General features: G+C 37.6%; 1 protein-coding gene across 1 annotated transcript in view; it reads left to right on the top strand.

The window, feature by feature from the left end:
- LOC102220440 (GDNF family receptor alpha-2-like) overlaps nt 1-18,142 on the top strand; it is a 70,726-nt gene that overhangs the window by 3,868 nt on the left and 48,716 nt on the right. The window contains exon 3 of the mRNA XM_005808520.3: nt 15,171-15,257. Within this exon, the coding sequence (XP_005808577.1) occupies nt 15,171-15,257 (87 nt within the window). The remainder of the gene's footprint in view (nt 1-15,170; nt 15,258-18,142) is intronic.

Below are 18,142 nucleotides of genomic sequence, written 5' to 3'. Positions count from 1 at the left end.
TTAACGCCTGAATGCATTTAGTTTCTGCCAAATGATTATGTGATTGAGATATACGTATTAAGATGAAATCAAACAGGTGTATCTAATAAAGTGTCCAGTAAGAGCATATTTAGACACAGAGACTTAATATATGCAGAGGTTCCCACAAAGAAATCTGACAAAACTAGCTCTATAGCCTAAAAGGCTAGTAACCCTAACTCAAGACTAGCATTTTTGTAATGCTTGTATGTGTGTGGCCTGAGTGTCGCTGAATGGTATCAAGTGACACTGTCAATTTGGATGACATAATGCACTCAGCTGTTTTGACATTAGGGGTAATGGTGGAAATGTCGCAGAGCCCCTGAGTGTTCTGGACTCATGTTTGGTGATCCGTGAAATGATTCACCACGCTGATTGCTCATAGCACCAGTTACACTTCGATAGACAGAAGACAGCAGCAGCTTCCTTGATGTAAACGCAAAGCAAAGACAGTGACATGGATGCTCCCCGGGCTTTATGTCTTTCATATCTTTCGCCTCGTTTTTTACTCTGAGTAATGATCAGTAAGTCATTTCTCCAAACACTCTCCTTCATTCCTCTAACATGTATAGCGGTAGTCAGGGCGTTTGTGCATGACTGTGTTGTGCAAGTCGTCCGGGCTGTCAAGCATCTTTATGTGCCGCACATTCTTTTCTGCGGAAAACTCCTCTGCACTGGCCCATTTTGGTCGTGTCAGTCCTCAGAGATAAAACCCTCTTAAACGCATATGAAAAGCTGTTACAGTGCAGCTTAATCTAATCACAATCCATTGTGCAAACAAGCAGACTTGGGTTAGTGTACAACATCTATCTAAAGCCAACAGCAAAGAATGAATATCTGCAGACCATTGTAAAATGATATTTCCACCACTTCTGTGGAAAAAGACATGCTCAGATTTAATATGGGTTCAAGATATATACAGATATTGTAATGCGAGTTTGGTATTTATTCAGATTAGAAGATGAAAAGTGTGCAAGATGGAAAAGTAGAAGTAGTGAAGCTTAAAAAAAAGAATAAAAACATACTAAAAACAGGCAAAAACAAGAAGAAAAAGCTTTTGTAATTTCTACTTCTGCTTTAGGATTTGTGCAAAAGAGTTCCAGTCGTAAACTATGGGTGCTTTGTAATGACTTGTGTCAACGTTTGGACTCATGAACGAAGTGGAACTGATAAAACATGCAGCACAAGAAACTGTCCTTTAAAAGAATATAAATGCAAGATGAACCAATAATATTAAGTCCTGTTCACACCTAATGTTTGATATCTCATTACACCAGCCTTTTAACCAAGAATTATAATAATGTGATGAAACGGCAAAGTTATGGCCTATGAAATCACATTGACTTGACAACAGTTCAGCTGCAGGAACAACTTAAACCAGAGACATAGATTTTAAATGAACTAGTTTCTAGTTGCCCAAAGTCTTGCGATCAGAAAACTTAAATGTCAATTTCTTTTGAAAAATAAAAAAAACAAAGATTTTTTGCTGTCCAGTGTGAAGTTAACAACTCAAAGCTCCTGAAATACAATGCGTAACAATGTGACTGTGCATACATCAGTCACATGGTGACAGAACTGGAAATATATTCAGGAGGTAGACTTCAGCTTATGAGAGATAGTGGTGTTTTAATTTTGTATGATCTTATGTTTCAACATCTGCTTAGACCCCAGTATTCACTGCTGAAATGTTGTAGATCAGCTCACTGAAGTGCATGTTGGATTAGACAAAATGCGCTTTTGTTTGATAGACCAATTTTACCCCTAAAACTATGAAAGAAGCAGTTGTCCTTTAACAAATTATTTATTGCGAAAGTTACAAAATGTAGAAATATGATTGATTTTTTTTTCATTTCGAGAAGGTTATAAGCATTTCTTTGTAACCCTGGGAACTGAAATTGTCATAGTGAGGCAAAGCATTTTTCATGTCTCAATGAAAAATTATTTTCTAAATATCATTCAAAGTCTTTAAGAAATTCAGAAGCACGACTTGCTCAGATTTACTTTAATCCAGCTTACTTGCGCTGTTGATTTTTAAGCACATTCTCATACAGAGAAAATAATGATATGTGAAGAGCAGAGTTCTTGTCTCTGCTAGATTTAATTTGACAACAAAAGAAAACATGGGACGGGGCAAAGCTTATCCATTAAACCTTTTTGTTAAGTAAACTGCATGACATATAATTCTCACTGCTCTCTCAGTCTGATAACTGGAAATGTCACACATATTTAAAAGTAATTTGTAGACTGCTTAGAGCCTTAAAAGTCAGCTCTAGCCACATTTAGTGTGAGTTGCCCTGGTGGAAAGGCTCTAGAGCTTCAAATGACATTCATACTTTATTAGCAAACAAGATATTTCAGGTCCAACATGCAGAGTTTCAGATATTTTCATTAGTAAATTTGACACAAGGAAGGTCCAGATTCAGGTTTTTCATTCTTGATATTGATTTGGGGTCATTCGAGAATAGGCATTTGCTAAAACTAAGTCCTTTCTGTGACTTCATTAAATCAATCATGTTTGCATAAAATAGCACACTGCATTAAATCAGCATTACATGGTCTACAATTTTATTTTAACTGTGTGGCACTTATCTCACCTCAGGACACATCAGTATCACTTGCCAGTAATATTCATTTTGTTGCAACCATAGTTTTTGCAGGTCAGCCTTAGGCTATATTTATATGAAACCTCTGCTTGGAAACTGCATATGCTGATTAGCTTACACCTCACTTAAAAGTGGACTTTTCGGCAATTTGGCACTTAGGCAATATTATCTAGGTGATCAGCTAGATTGCCCAGCTGATTGCTCGGCAGAGAGTGTTCTTCTTATGGAACAACTGCGACAACTACATTTTATTCTGTCCAGAAATAAATTATGTTTGAGCATGTCAGTAAAAAGAATGATCAGTGTTCCAGTGTTCTTGATCACTATTGTTTCCACGAAGGCAGCTGTCCATTTGGTTTAAAATATTCACTAAAGAGGCCATTATTGGCGGTCTTTAAATCATTACTGTTGATGACCTGCTAATTGTGTTTTCTAACACAAAGTGTCAGCTGAATTCAATGTGGCGCTGCATCCAGTCTTGATGGATAATGGGTGATTTCTGCTTTCTGGCTGGTGTGAGGCAGTGGGGTCTATATAGCAGCTTCAAGCCAAGAAGTAATTAATAAGTGAGAAATATTGGCTTTTTGAGGGATATTATATTGGTGGCTGTATTTCATTTTCAATTGTGCTTCAGGTCTCATGTGAATATAGTCTTATAAGTTTGCAATGGAATTGGTCATTTAAACAATAAGCTCCCCACCTCCAACATATGTTATATTTTATAGCTCCTGGTCAGAAATAAGAACCTGGGTCTCTAAGCAGGATTTGGATATCTTGCATGGAGGACCTTTCAGAGCAGCTTATAATTAACTGGGCAAACTTTGACTGTTGAAATAAAAAGGAAAACCCCTTTTGTGCTTGAATGAATCCCTTAGAATAAAGCAGAATTGATTTGAGTGAGTCTTTTTTTGTTGACATCAGCACAGTAAAGATGTTGCTGGTCCGCTATGCTGAAGTAAGTTACATAAAATGGATAAAACGTTTTGAACGTTATTAGGAAGGGAAAGTGTGTAAATGAGACAGTGAAGAAAAGCAACAAGAAAGTGAAAGATGGGGGTTGTTAAATAAAAAAGGGTAGAAATGAAAGAGAGATGCAAATAAAAGCAAAGAACATAAGAATGAAAAGATTTTAAGAAATCTTTGGAGAAAATTACAGAGAAAAGGTGAGATGGGGTTGCAAAAGTGTGTCGTATTCCAGGGTGAAACCATCATTACTATGAGCAATGGTAGCAGTCACTGGTCATTACCTTAGCCATCCACTGTCATAAGCAGAACATTTTCCAGCCTGCCCTGCATGTTAGGGCACACAAGCTCAGTAGGGGGAACAGGCTCCTGCATGCTGAATATGTCCTCCGTGTTTTTCCCCTGTCCCTGCATCCCATCTGGTACACACTAGCTGAATATATCATCATATGGAGAAGGGACATGCCGATAGCCTCTGGACGTGATCAATAGGATCATTCAGACCGTTCCCCTCCATGTCCTTTTCATACCTGCTGCTACACCTTTCATTCTTCATCCCCAAAATGTGAGAAGGATTGACGAAATATTATGACAAAACCCCGTGCCGTTTGTCCACGTAAATCTGTCTAATGATTTCCTATAATGTAAGGTGAACTGCTCAGGAAGGCACCCATTCAAAACGCAGCTGGTGCAGTGTGTGACAGTGCAGCTGAAATGAGGGCCGACTAGTGGGGGTTTTAGATTAGCCTTTTAGAGTAGAGTGAGTTCTCAGGCACTCTATCAGAGGTGAGAAGAAGTGACGGGCTATTTTGCTCGCTGAATACCGTCATGATGTGGGCATTAAGCCTCACTCCTGGCAGAAAAGTGCATAGGGGGCTGAATGAATGCGGAATGACAACTACTGGGGCTGGTGGTCTTTCTGTCTTTCTTTCTGTCTTGCTCCCTGGAAACTCTCTCAGCACTGTGTAAAAGTTTCTGTATGAGGTAATTTCAAATGCAAACTGGAGAGGATCCATTTGTCTTGCATAATAAATAGTTAATCTACCGACACATCTCAACAAATTAAAAAATCACAGGGAAGTTACTTATTTCAATAACAATTTTAAAGTAAAAAAACATATTCATTGTACACAGTAATATATCTTTCTGTTAATTTTGATCTTTATGTGTTACAATGAATGAAAGTTTTCAACTGATGGCTTTGTTCCTCACTTCTTTTCTTTCATTTAACTTTTTGTTATTATGCTTGGAGATAGTCTTACTTGAACCTTATGGAGGAAATCTGCTGGACATGTGTCAAGTCAATAATTTTTCCAATTAATCCTTAGGTCACAATGTGAGCATAACATAACATTTTTGTATTAAAACTCAGTTTTTTACTGATCTTATACAATCAGACAAACTGGAATTGGGTTCTATTTAGCTGTAAGCCATAAACATCAAAGTTGAATGAAATCTATTTTGAAATCTATTATTTTATATGACATTTATGTACTGTAATTGAAGTGAGTTATTAAAAGGAATAATGGTGATCTTATTTATTGAGATGTACTTGTGTAAGCATTTCTAATCATTCTTATAGTAAACATAAAGCAGTTATTTATAAACTACTGGTGAAATAGTTGTTAATTTGTATTTTTTATTAGCTCTGTCCCTTTAAGAGTAAATGTACAGCCACTGGCTTTACACAACAACTGGACATTTTTACATGACACCAAATATGCACCTAACTTAGTTAAAGCAAATGTGTGAATCTTAGTATTTACATACAGCCAAAGGTAAAGGCTGGAAATTTCAAAACTCATTTCTTGCTGTGTTTGCCCATCATGCCATGGAGGAGTGGAGTTGTGACTTGAAATACTATTTTGAGCTAATCCAATATTCTATTTGTAAGGTTTGAAATTGAGTTTAAAATGTCAATAACACTTCAAAAGCTGAGCCGTTACCTGGATTTATGCCCTCGTCTCTGTTTGGTTGCGCCCAATTTCAAAATAAATAAATAGATAAATAAAAAATACATTTGTGGTGTCACGCATCGTCATCTTTGTTTTGTTAAAACAAACACAGAAAAAAGTGGAGATGCGTCAGTACAAAGGATGTAATCATGCTGAACCATCACAATACAGATGTGACATTAGCCACAAGTTGTTTGCCTACTAGAGAGGATGTGCTCATGTACTTTTACTGTGCTGTGTTAAGAACCAAGACAGAAATTAAAGCTGTTCTATTTAGCTACAATCCTTTTAAAGGCAACCGTAGAATAAATAAATTTATGTCAAAACAGGACATTGAAACACTGGTGTATGCTTTTGTAGGTTTGATTACAGTAATGTCATCTTTACTAGTCGTTTTGCAGATGATACAAATTCTCTGTGTCATAATCCTGACCAACACAAGGAAAATCGATCGCATGACAGTAGAGTTTAGATTTTCTTTATAACCCAAGCGCGTACTGAACCCGATCTGACACAAAATTGCAGTCATATCAGGCCAAAATCATATGCTTGATGGTCGGCATCAAGCTACAATAAACACAGCACAGACATAAAATTGTGTTAATATACTTATTATTGTTTAGAGGAGTGGGTAGTTTATCCTGTTGATAAAGTAAAGTTCAGAGGTTAATTAGACTGTAACAAGCGTTGAACACTGCACAACTAATGCCACTAGTCCTGCCCTGCTCCACTCCTATCAATCACACATCCCATAAGGTTTGCACTTGACTCACCCTGCGATTACAAGTGACACAATTAAGCTGAAAGTTGTTAAACAAAAGCTTAAAATGGGAGAAGTTACACTAATGACCCAGCAGAGTGTAAAGTCAGAGGTCTGGAAGTATTTTAAACTGGTCTCAGTTTAAAATAATATGTCAGGTTTACTTCAAGATCAGGCCTCTAATTAGAGAGAATAGTTGGGTTGGATCAGGCTCAGACACAGTGTCTATGGGCTAAGCCCGGCCGTGACGGGAGGACTTTTTAGACCCAATCTGATCTCTAAGACACCAGTTCTTAAATTAATACACGTGGTTACCAGTTCCTTAAAGGATACATTTTTTCTTTTATCTATAAAGCAATTCAACCCAAATAAAAACCCATATTTCTTTTAAAAAGCATCACTTCAAGCAATGAACAAAAGTCTACAAAACATTCAATCAGGTCTAATGAGAGCTATTCCAACATGATGCCACTGTGGGCAGTATTATTCTAGAGAGATATTATATACAATATGTAAACTGCTATACAAGGAAAAATAGGACACTGGACTTGTTATGGCAGTGTGAAGGGTATATATTCTGCTTCATCCCTTCCTCCTATGCAGTCGTCTGACCACAGTATGGTGTGTCTCCGGCTCACAAAGCAGAGACTTTTCAAGAGAAAAACCACACAAACCCATACTGCTAAGACCTGGAAGGAGGACAGACAACATTATGGCACACCAGGGATGCTTCAACTGGACCATATGAGGGAAGTTTTTAAATGCTCTGACATAAACAAACAAACTGAAAAGATATTGGACCACATCAAGTTCTGTGAGGACTTAATTCTGTCCACCCAGACACTTGAGAAGCATCCTGAAAACAAACAATGGGTATGAAAAACCCTAACTTAAATTCCTTTTAAATGAAAAAAAGCAATGCCTTATAAAGGTAGTAAAACCAATATCCAACACCGGCATTACTAGTGAGGAGAAGGACCTACATCTCAAAGTCACATCCTGGTTGGCAGAGCTGGTTGCTTGAAGACCACACAGATGAATAGTTTTTTTTCCAGCAGTCTCCTAAACAAAGCATTTGGTGTGGATTGTGTGGGAGAGAATAAAATAACCATTCAGAATGTTATGGTAAAGTTTAAATATGCTCTGCTGCTTAACCTAAACAAAGACCTCTTCTTTGTTTACTCGAGACTAAATAAAGAACAATATGACAAACTGCCCATAGAAATCTACAACAAAAACTGGCTTCTGAAATGTGGTTAGATATTGTTTGCATAATTTCTTCAATTTGATGTGCTGAGACACCATCAGAGAGCACTGACCTGAAGTAAAAGATTATCTTGTCTTAGGCACATGGCACAGGACAGCACAGTGTACGGTATGCTGCACTGGACTTTGTGCATTGCTTTGCTTGGCCCAGGTCTGCTCTGCCGTCATGCAACACACAATTAGAAAAAGGCTTCAAAGTGGTGTGCTGTGCCTGCCACTTCTAACATCAAAACCTGTCACTGAGCAAAGCGCAGAAACTGCCACCTGGTGAGGTCTTACCAAATCAGTGGTGTTGCTTAGAGACTAATTATTCAGTTTCATCTCATCTTCTAGAGGTTAAGTCTAAATTAACTAAGACTTAATGACTTAATGTCACAACAGTATACATTGATGGAGTATGTCGCCAGAAGATATGCTTCTCACTTTCAATTAAAGTTCCTAAACCTGCTAAATAGATTTGTTGGTCTACACTCCGAGGTGCGACACCCTGCTGTCATCTTCACATCCATACAAGAAACATACATGATTCTGATGAAGCTGACTAAAGTTCAGTAAACTGCTCTGGCTTTACCTGCTGTGTCAGACTGGAGGGGTGAATTCAGGACATATTGAAGGAGTTAGCTCAAGTGACTAGGGAGAGGAGAATCTAGACCTCTTTGCTTAGGCTTCTGTTTCTGCAACCCAACCCTGGGTAAGCAGAAGTCATAGTGGATAAATAGATATTGCTAAGAGAGGTTCTTTAAAACCCTGGAATAAAAAGGCATTTTCTCTATGTTCATTGTTTAAAAAAACTCCCCAAAAAACTCATGTCATAATCAAATTCCACTTGCTTGATTCAAGTGGGTGAATGTTTGAATTTTACATCAAAAATAATGATAGATGAGTTACAATCAGACAGCGAGAACAGAAAAGGGAAATCAGACTACACAAAAAGAAAAGAAAGGAAGGCGAGAGAATATTCACCTTACATTCAAAAGAGGTGAACAGCTCAGTGCACAAACTTTGAGTCAATACCAGCAGTAGTTACCAGTGTGCAGGTGGTACCACAGCGCTTTAAAGCATAGACACACATTTGTTAGTAGCAGTACATCAGCATTAGCGTCATTATCACAATATTTGAATGCTATTTTAGCTCTTTCCATGTTATTAATCATGACATATTTAGCATCACTGGATTCCTTATAATCTCAGAATCTCGAAGGCACCATTGTCACTAATCTACCTGAAAAACTGACTACAGGCTTCTAGATCAAAGATTAATGCCAACTGACCTTCCATCATTGTAGAGAGACTCAATTGATCAAATGCAACAGAACGCAAATGTTTTAACTATAAGACCATATTAACAAGGCAGAGTCCGATCCCTATATGATTCTACTGTTGTTGCATTAGAATCAGATTCAACATCCTTTAAAACTGTTTAGTTTTGAAAAATATCTTATGTAACAACCTAATTCAGGGCAGTTACAATAAAACATTTCAAATGGCATGAAAAAGCTACCCAGTCTGCAAAGATATCGAGTAGCATAGTATTACAGTTAGACAAGGATACAATGCAAAACATAATTCATGCTTTTCCTGGCGTGACTTACCAATAATTAATTGCACAGCAAGTATGTATATTTAACCTTTCTGTACCACCTTATTGCTGTAATAGATCAGTATTAGCAAAGCTTAACATTGTGAACCACATGGACTGAGTGAAAAACCTTCCTGTTGAAAGTCAATTAGCAAAACAGAATTGAAATTTAAACGCCTTATCTGTGATTGCGCATACGTAAGGACTCATGAGTGCAACATTAATGCTTCTCTGCAAATTAGAAAAAAGTCTGGCAGACTTTTAGACAATTTCTCAGTATTGATGCTTAACTAAGATAATATTTATTTTCTTTGTGTTGAACATGGGAAAATGCGTTTGAAAGATATTGCTCAAGCATGACTAGAATCCCAGAAAAATCCTCTGTATGACAAGTCTATGGATGTTAAAAGATCAACTCACATTAACCAACGTGGATACATTTTTAAGTTAAGAGGAAAGAAGCGATGTGAAGCCAACTCTGTTAGAGGCTCTCTTTGGTCAGGACCTTCCGTTTGTGTGATCTCAAAACTGAGACTAACCAGCAACTTGTCTATTTTGATGCAAATCAAAACTTTACATTTTCATAGTCTAGCTTCCTTTCAGTCACATTTCAATTAAATCTGTTTTTAGATATGGTCTAAAAAGTAAACGGCTCCACAGAGCTCCAGCTTGATCAACTGATTTTGTTAACTGTGGAGTCTTTGCATCAACCCACAGAACAAGCAGAGGATCTAGAGCTAAGCCTGGACTGATGCAAAGTTTTCACTGCTAATATAATAGAAGTGGTGTAAATACAGAGTGGGCCATGAGTTTCAATACATAGAAAAAATAAACATTTTATATTGGACAACCGTTTTTATTTTTGTGTGACTGTGTAATCGCTGCACATCCTGGACCACTTCATGATTGATCTGCAACATTTACAGTTTTCTGAAACTTGCAAATAAGTTTTGCCGCAGTGTCGTGTGTGATGCTCGTTCCATGTTTTCTGTTAAAGTTTCATGCAACCATGCAACTGCTAAAGGTTAGGATAAAGAAATGAGGAAACCATCAGTATAATTTCAATTCTTTGCTCTTTTGTCAAACTCATCTTCTTGGGTATCTGAAATATAAAAGAAATATACATTTTACGTTCTCATATGTATGGAAACTTATGACCCACCCTGTATAATGTATTTTTATCATGTGAATAGGGCCTATAATGTAATATGCATGAGCAGTTTCAGGAGTTATTTTTTCTTCAAACTGCTGGGCGGAAGAAAGAAAAAAGGATAGAATCAATGTGAAACTCAAGGACAACCAGGAGGTCACATTTAAAAATAAAAGGTTGAATGACAGTCTGTGAAAGTAATTTTGGCTTTCATTCAGAGACAATCAACCAACAATGTCACAAAACCTTATGAGTGGATTTTCCACAGCTCAAAAGTTTATCCTTCCTGATAATGCGAAGGAAGTGTAATAATTTCAAAAACTGTGCATACATTTACACTTGCAAAGCATTATTCTTCTGCCGAAAGGCGGTACACTCTGAGTGCTGCCGAAGCCGACAAAGTCAAATGGAGGCTTAATTACAATGATAAGTTGTTGCCCTGCAGCTTAAAACATCTTATCACTGAACAGCTGGAAAGAATTTTCTGTGACGTAATGAATCCATAATTGGGTCCAGGAAGACTGTCAAACAACAAGCCTCCCTGTGGTGTCGTTTTTCATGTCCTCTGGGCATTAGCGATTGAAAGTGGGTTTTGTAGTTCTGTGATTCAGCGCGACCTATGGCACAGTTGCGTGTAAGCCTTTAAAACGAATCCTTAACCACAGCTACTCTTAAAGGTTCACATTGTTACTGTTAAATCAAATTGCAAACTCTAAAGTTCAACATATTGCATTTTATGACTCTCACCACTCAAATCTCAGCTGGCATTGCCACAGAGTGAGTAACTGCCTGTGCAAAATGGTAAGTACCATCACAGCAAGACAGCGGGCTTTATGGCAAAATATAGGAATCCTTCCTTCCATGTTGCTCTGCAAAGAGAAAATGGTTCTCTCAGAAAAAAACAAAAACAAAAACATTTGTTTTTTTTTTTTCTTTGAATCATTTGTTTGTTTTCTGAAGTGGGCAGCCTTGATGGGCCCTGCAGAAAACAGTAATGGAACAAAGTTTGAGGGGGTTATTTGCTGAATAAGTGGTAGTCTTGAGCTGAAAGGTTTCAAAGCAATTGGTGCAATTAGACATACCGAGCAACCAATGTCCTGCAGCCGCCCTTGTGATAGAAATACGAAGACCAGCATGTTGATTTGTATGGGACACAACGGAAAAGCAAAGGCATGGAAGCATAAAGAGCTTTCAAATGAATTATTCTGCAGGCATCAGCATGTTTACTGACAGAAAGAAAGAAAGAAAGAAAGAAAGAAAGAAAGAAAGAAAGAAACAAAGGAAGGAAAAAGAAAGTAATTAAAGAGACAGAGAATGAACAAAAGAAAAGTTTAAACTAAGTTGAAAAATCTAAAACAAGTGCATGTCAAGTAAATTGACACATTACCATTTATTTCAGTAATTTCATTGAAAAAAAAAATAAAATCACATCCAGTATGCAAAAGCCAGCGACAGTTTTAGGTATGTCTTTTCAATTGCTTGGTACAAAAACCCCCAAAACAGCAAATTAATCAACACATTTGCAAAAACGCAACCCTTCAAGACATCTAGATAATGTGTAGAATCATTGCTAAATTACAAACTGGGCATCTGAGAAACTGAGATAACCCAAAAAAGAAGAAAATATCCTTCAAATGGCAGTTTGTGGTCAGACCTGTCTTTCTGATATCAGAGAATACTTTCTTTTATGGTGCAAAATGAAAGAAAGACAACAGTTCTTCTGAAAACTGTTTGATTTGGCCTGTAACTCAAATCAAGCTACATATCTCACAACGCCACCAAAATTGGACAATAATTTGGAAATGCATTTCCTGGTTCAATTAGTTTCAACCTTAACTCCAGTAATCAACTGGTAATGTTGGAATTTGGTGTCATCCACATGGACATAAAGATCCATGGTTTTATGATGATTCTGATGGTACAATGATGAGGGAGGTATTTTCTTGTTACACTTTGGGTTCTTTGTAACAACCGACTAATGTTTACACATCCCAGGCTACTTGATGTCCATCAAAGTATCACCACAGTTTGAGAGAACATGGGGATTCAATAACTTGCCTTGACTCTAATGCACATCCATATGTGTCATGAAGTGCAGGGTGTGGTGGTGAGGCAGAGGCAACAGACCCAGGTCGAGATGAATGAAGGAAGTTTAATGATGAAAATAGGATTAAATGATTTCAAAAGTCCAAAAAAAACCTGGCAGCACAGTTGAGCAGAAGGCTAGGGCTCAGCACTGGTAGCAACAGGCTACATGCATGGACAGGAACACATTGACAAGGACCCAACAGAGACGCTGAGACACAGGTGACATTAAATACACAGGAGGGTAATCACAGAAATGAGACACACCTGGGAAACAATCAAGGGGAAGACAGGACAACACAAAGACTCGGCCACAGAAAACTCTAAATAAATACACAGAAAAACACAAATCCTGACAATATTCTTCAAAGAGGTGAACTAAATCTCTTATTTTTAGATTGAGAATGTTATTATTGGTGTAATTTTTAACCATCAGTAAGGCACTGATTTGTGTTATTGCCTCCAAAAACTTCGAAGAAGCAATTTCATCCTGGATCCAAAATCAAATTACTGTAACACCAATATATTGCTGATTGACTTATCAATGTACTGCAGAGGAAATGATTCAAAACCAGAACTAAACAGAACTGTTTGCAAACAAGCAGACTAATTTATATTTGGTGAAAAAACAAAGAGTTACATTTTTAGATTTAATTGAATTTTTCTGGAAATAAAAGAGCTTTCCATCTCACAGTCGATCACAAGATTATCTTCCAAAACAGACATTTATACATCATAACAGTTTTAGGTATGCTGGTGTGTTATTAGAGAAAAATAAAACACTTATTTTGATTAAAAGATAGAAGAAATGTTGACCTTGTCACAGTATTGTTCCAGTAAAGCATGAAGATTTACCCTCACATAACTTATTAAAACTCTTAAAGAATGAATTATTGTCTGAATGAATTCAAAGCGCTGCCTGGTTTCTGTATGTTTCTGTATTGTGATTTACCTTGCAAAATTCACAGCATAAACAGACAGGCAGCTAAAAAATTATCATAAAATTGCTTGGACTGCGCCATCCCTGCACTGGAACATGCTTTGATCCATTGTAGATATGGCTGCTTATTAGGGTCATTATCCTGCTGCAAAGTGAACATCGCCCCCAGACTCAAGTATTTTGTAGCCTCTCTGAAGTTTTCTTCCATGGTTGCCCTGTATCTACATCCATCCATCATCCCATTCCCTCTGATCTGAGGATGATGCTATTATTGCCACTTGTAACCATAAAGATATTTTTAATTTCAAGCTTCATCTGATTTGAACACATCCTTCAATATTTGCAGTGTCCATTTGTGGCAAACCACAAACTGGCTGTCTTTCAACAATTACTTTCTTCTTGACAGGATTCCTTGAAGGCCAAATTTGTTGAATGAATGACAGCATTCTCTCTGTCAACAGATTCTGCATCTGAAGCTATGGATCTCTGCAGCTCCTCCAGAGCAACAATGGATCTTTAGAATGTTTCTCTTTTTAACACTCTCCTCGTCAAACCTCAAATTATTAACTCAATAAAAGGGAATTTTTCTGTTTTACTTTTCTCCGGTGTCTTTTTTTGTGACCTGCTGTCTGCTCACTGCTCACATGAAGCCGGACTTTTCATGTTGCCTCTCTCCTGACCCTTTGGCCAGCATCCAGATTTCTGCTGGCATCATGTTGCTGGCGGTTCATGTTTTCCTGCGGCCGCTAAGCCAGGAGACAGAACCTTTGGGCTCATAGCTGCGTTTGGAGTTGAGCCAGTGCGGCTTCAGCTTTTGAGGTCTCCTCCACTTGTGAGAGTCAGTTTTTCTGATGCTCTTATCCTGTCCTTTTTTGACTCCTGTCTCCTGCTTTATTTTTTGAGCTGTAAAGCTTTACGTAAAGAGCTGCCTTGATTCTATTTTTTAAGAGATAAATCTTTACTGAAGTTTTTTTTCTAAATGTTTCTTGTGATAATATTTCACTCCCTTTTCAGTCGTTAACAGGAATGACCCATATGTGGCATGCGCGCAAAAAAAGGCACATAAATTATCCCACACCATGCAATAAGAAAAGAAAAACTTATATTCAACAGGAAAATCTAAGCAAAGACTGTAGAATTTTTTCATTGGCTTTTATCTTCACTATGAACATTTCTGGGCATTATTTTGATAAATTGTACCTTAAGCTCTGATTACATCTACTGATTTGTTGTTCGGGAAGTGTAGTCTCCTACCAGGAGATTTCAAATTTTCTCATCTCTAGCAGGGGGCCTCAGAGCCACCCTCACAACACCTGCACTGTGTTCCTGTTAGGATCAGAATGCAAAGCTATTACACACTGGAGGGTTTGTCTCAATCACACAGAATGGCTATGAATTTTAAATGTGGGATTAGAGCCCACTGAGGAGCGGGCGCATGGGAGACACACAGTCAGTTGAGTGCTAATTTGATTTTTTTTTTTCTTTACAAACTGCTCCTACAACACATTGTTAGCATGGAAGATCCATTGCTTGTGCTTTAGTTTGCCAATCGTTCTCTTGATTCAGACCACAACAGGAACAGGCTGATTCACCCAGAAGGAAATCATTTGATCAGGATGTAAGACCTTGACTGAACTTAGTAGAACAGGTTATTAGCACCTTATGTCTTCTTCAAATGCAGTGCATAAATTTGTTTGGCTCATCTGTGCAAGACTATGAATGTTGTTTGTTGCGAATGTGACCACATCTGTTTTCTGTCTTTAGTTTCCGTGATCCAAGTTACTTTCTCTCAGTGTTAGAGTGATTTGGGTTTCTTCAGTGGTAATAAATATTATTCCTTTGTTGTTTCAGGTGGAGATATGGAAGACTCATCTCCGTATGAACCTGTAGCCCCCAACCGGCAACCCGACATGTTTGGCTTGGCTTCCATCTCTTCAGGTATCCCTCCTTTGATCTAAACTGAGATCAGCATTGAGCTCATCTTGCCCTTTCACACTTTCAAAAGAGAGTGTAAAAGAGCTTATTACAAGGAGCAAAATGTAGAGACTTTCTTCTAAACCTGCTATCTAGTTAATTTAAAAGCAGTTTTCTGCTTTTCACAGTATTGATTATATTTTCTGAAATGGTGTGGGTTTTTTTTTTTGCTTAAATATTGTTCTCAACTTTGTTTACTAATATAAATCTGAAAGGTGTTGCATTCGTTTAGTTAAGCTCTCATGAATTCAATATTCTTAAGTAAGATAATGTGCCACTGTGGGGCTGTGTGTAACTTTATCTTGATAATCATTCAGATGTTTTGTTAGGATACATTAGTGAACAAACAGAAGACCATGAAGACCAAGGTCAGGGATAAATTTATTGACAAGTTAAAAGTCATTTCTCAAGCATTGATCATTTAATTGAGCACTGTTCATGTGTCATTGGAAAATGAAACAACTGCAGACCTTTGAAGAAATTTCTTTTATAAATTTCATTTATAACCATCCTGAGAAACTGAGACAATCAGAGAAGCAACTTAAAGGGGGCCATGGTGACTGTGGAGAGCTCTCAGAGATCCACAACTCAAGGGATAAGTATCTTTTGACAAAACAAGTCTATATGGAAAAAAGCAAAGAGAAAGCCAAGCTTAGCGGCAAGCCATACAAACTCCCGCTTACAGTTTGCCACAAGACACACACAGTATAGAGCAAGCATTGGGAATAAGGTGCCAGGATCACATCAGATAGTAAGTACATTTTCTGGCCCAGATGCAAAATGCATTGTGTGGAGGAAAACTAACAGTGCAGGTCATTCTGAACATCCATCTCCACAGATAAACATAATGGTGGCACAGTCATTCTGCTTGGGATATTTCTCTTTAGTAGAAAAAAATGGGCTGTACATACTTTTGATTCAAGTTGGCTTTCAGATTTCTAATGACAAAAAAATGTGGAAAACAATATGTCCTTCTACTTTATATCCATACTTTGAGTTGGCCTGCCATCCCAATAAAATGCATTGAAGTTGCAACCTGACAAAGCGTTTGAAAGTTCAAGAGAGCTTTGGAAGGAGCTGTCGTCAAAAAGCAGGTTTACAAAGGGGCTTATTGCTTCATCTGTCCTTTGATATACCCTGGTTGTTGGTTGTGATATTTATACCGCACAGTCAGTTCTGTGTTCACCACACTGCATTTTTCCCAATCATTGATTTTGCTTCTACTGTGATTTCTTCTTTGCTTTACTAATTAAACAGCTCAGAGTTATAGCCTGCTATTTAATCTGTTGGTTACCATTGCCAGGATGTAACAAATCAATGCACCTACCCACATTTTTAAACCACAGCTACAATGGGTAGTGCACTACAGGGCTATATAATGGATGTGATTGGAGATATCTTAACCTTGAGTTCAACTGCACAAGATTATTTGCCTTCGTCATGTTCTCACAGAAATTTCCACTGGGTGCTCCATTTGTTGTTGTTGTTTTCCAAATCAATCCACAAACGCCAACTACAGTGTATTTCTTCTTCTCTACTGTCAAATGTAGCACTGCTTATTGCATATTTTCTGAAATCTCATAAAGAACCGCAATCATTTTGGGAGAAAAAAAAGCATATTTTGAAAAATTGACTATAAAAATGTGAACAAATAAAGCAGATCATGTTAGTGTCATTAGTTTTGAAAGAAGATGATGTAGCCTACCATTAAAATAGTGTATTACATCTTTGTTGAGATTTTCAGCACTCGAAATAAAAAAGTCAAATGTGTTGTAAGTGCAGTTTGTTATGATAAAGTTTGTAATGTAGGAGCAAAAATGTGTGTGCCCGGGCAAAAAGAAGTAATGCAGTAGGATGTATCTAGACATAACAAGATACAACAGGGGACTCATTACTGTATCCATTTTACTTCAGCTGTTTCTCCCGTTCTCTCGGAGGTGAAGTATTGAATTCGCTTTCCAAAAATCTTTTTAGCCTCAAGCTTTGCTCATTATTTACCATTTTTGAGGGCAGCATAATTGATTGTGGCACTGAGAGTAAACCACGGGCAAACAAACTAAGTAATTACACACGCAGTTCTTACTACGTTTGCCATGGCACTGGGAAACATTCATATTCATGTTTGAAAACGTTACTGTATGGGAAGCAGGGGAATATGTGATATCTCGTTGGTTGAGGAGGCCAGTGGAAAGTGTTCTTTCAGAGAGCAGGAGAAAATTGAAAAGTAATCTCTGTTCTCTAAGATTTTGTCTGAAAAAGAAAATAGGGTTCGGAAGGTTGAGCAGAAAAGAAAATAAATTATATAATGTAATGTGCACTCTCTCTAATTTGGAAGCAAATGAAACATATAGACACATTGTTTCTCCTATTAATACTATAAAGCAGCCAAAGCCACTTGGTTTTGTTTTCCTCAAAATGCAATTGCGAGTTTCGAGTAGTCCATATTTAAAAGGAAGGAACATAGTGATCCTTGTGGGATCTGTCATATTGAATGAGGACAGCGTTTATATTCAGTTGTTTCAATGATTCAACACTTTCTGGTATTAACACATAGATAAAATGCGCTTCTTTGAGGCTTTATTCTCCTCCATCAGCAGTGTTTCAGCTGGTCAATGCTCAGCTAAGTTTCATCTTTACATTCTGGATGGTCTTAGTAAAAAATGTGAGCCTTTTTCTAATTATTCCCCAAATGAGATGACAATAGAGTGGGACCCTTTCATGCCTTCGTAGCGCTGCCTGACAAATTGCCCGCTTGCGCGGTTGCCCATGTCACCCATATCAGAAACTGCCACTGGCTTGTTGGATTTTGTTTCTGAGTATCAACTATTTATCCATTCAGGGCCTGTAAG

The sequence above is a fragment of the Xiphophorus maculatus genome, chromosome 12 (assembly GCF_002775205.1).
Source record: "Xiphophorus maculatus strain JP 163 A chromosome 12, X_maculatus-5.0-male, whole genome shotgun sequence".
Lineage (NCBI taxonomy): Eukaryota > Metazoa > Chordata > Actinopteri > Cyprinodontiformes > Poeciliidae > Xiphophorus > Xiphophorus maculatus.
This window is presented reverse-complemented; position numbering and strand designations above follow the sequence as displayed.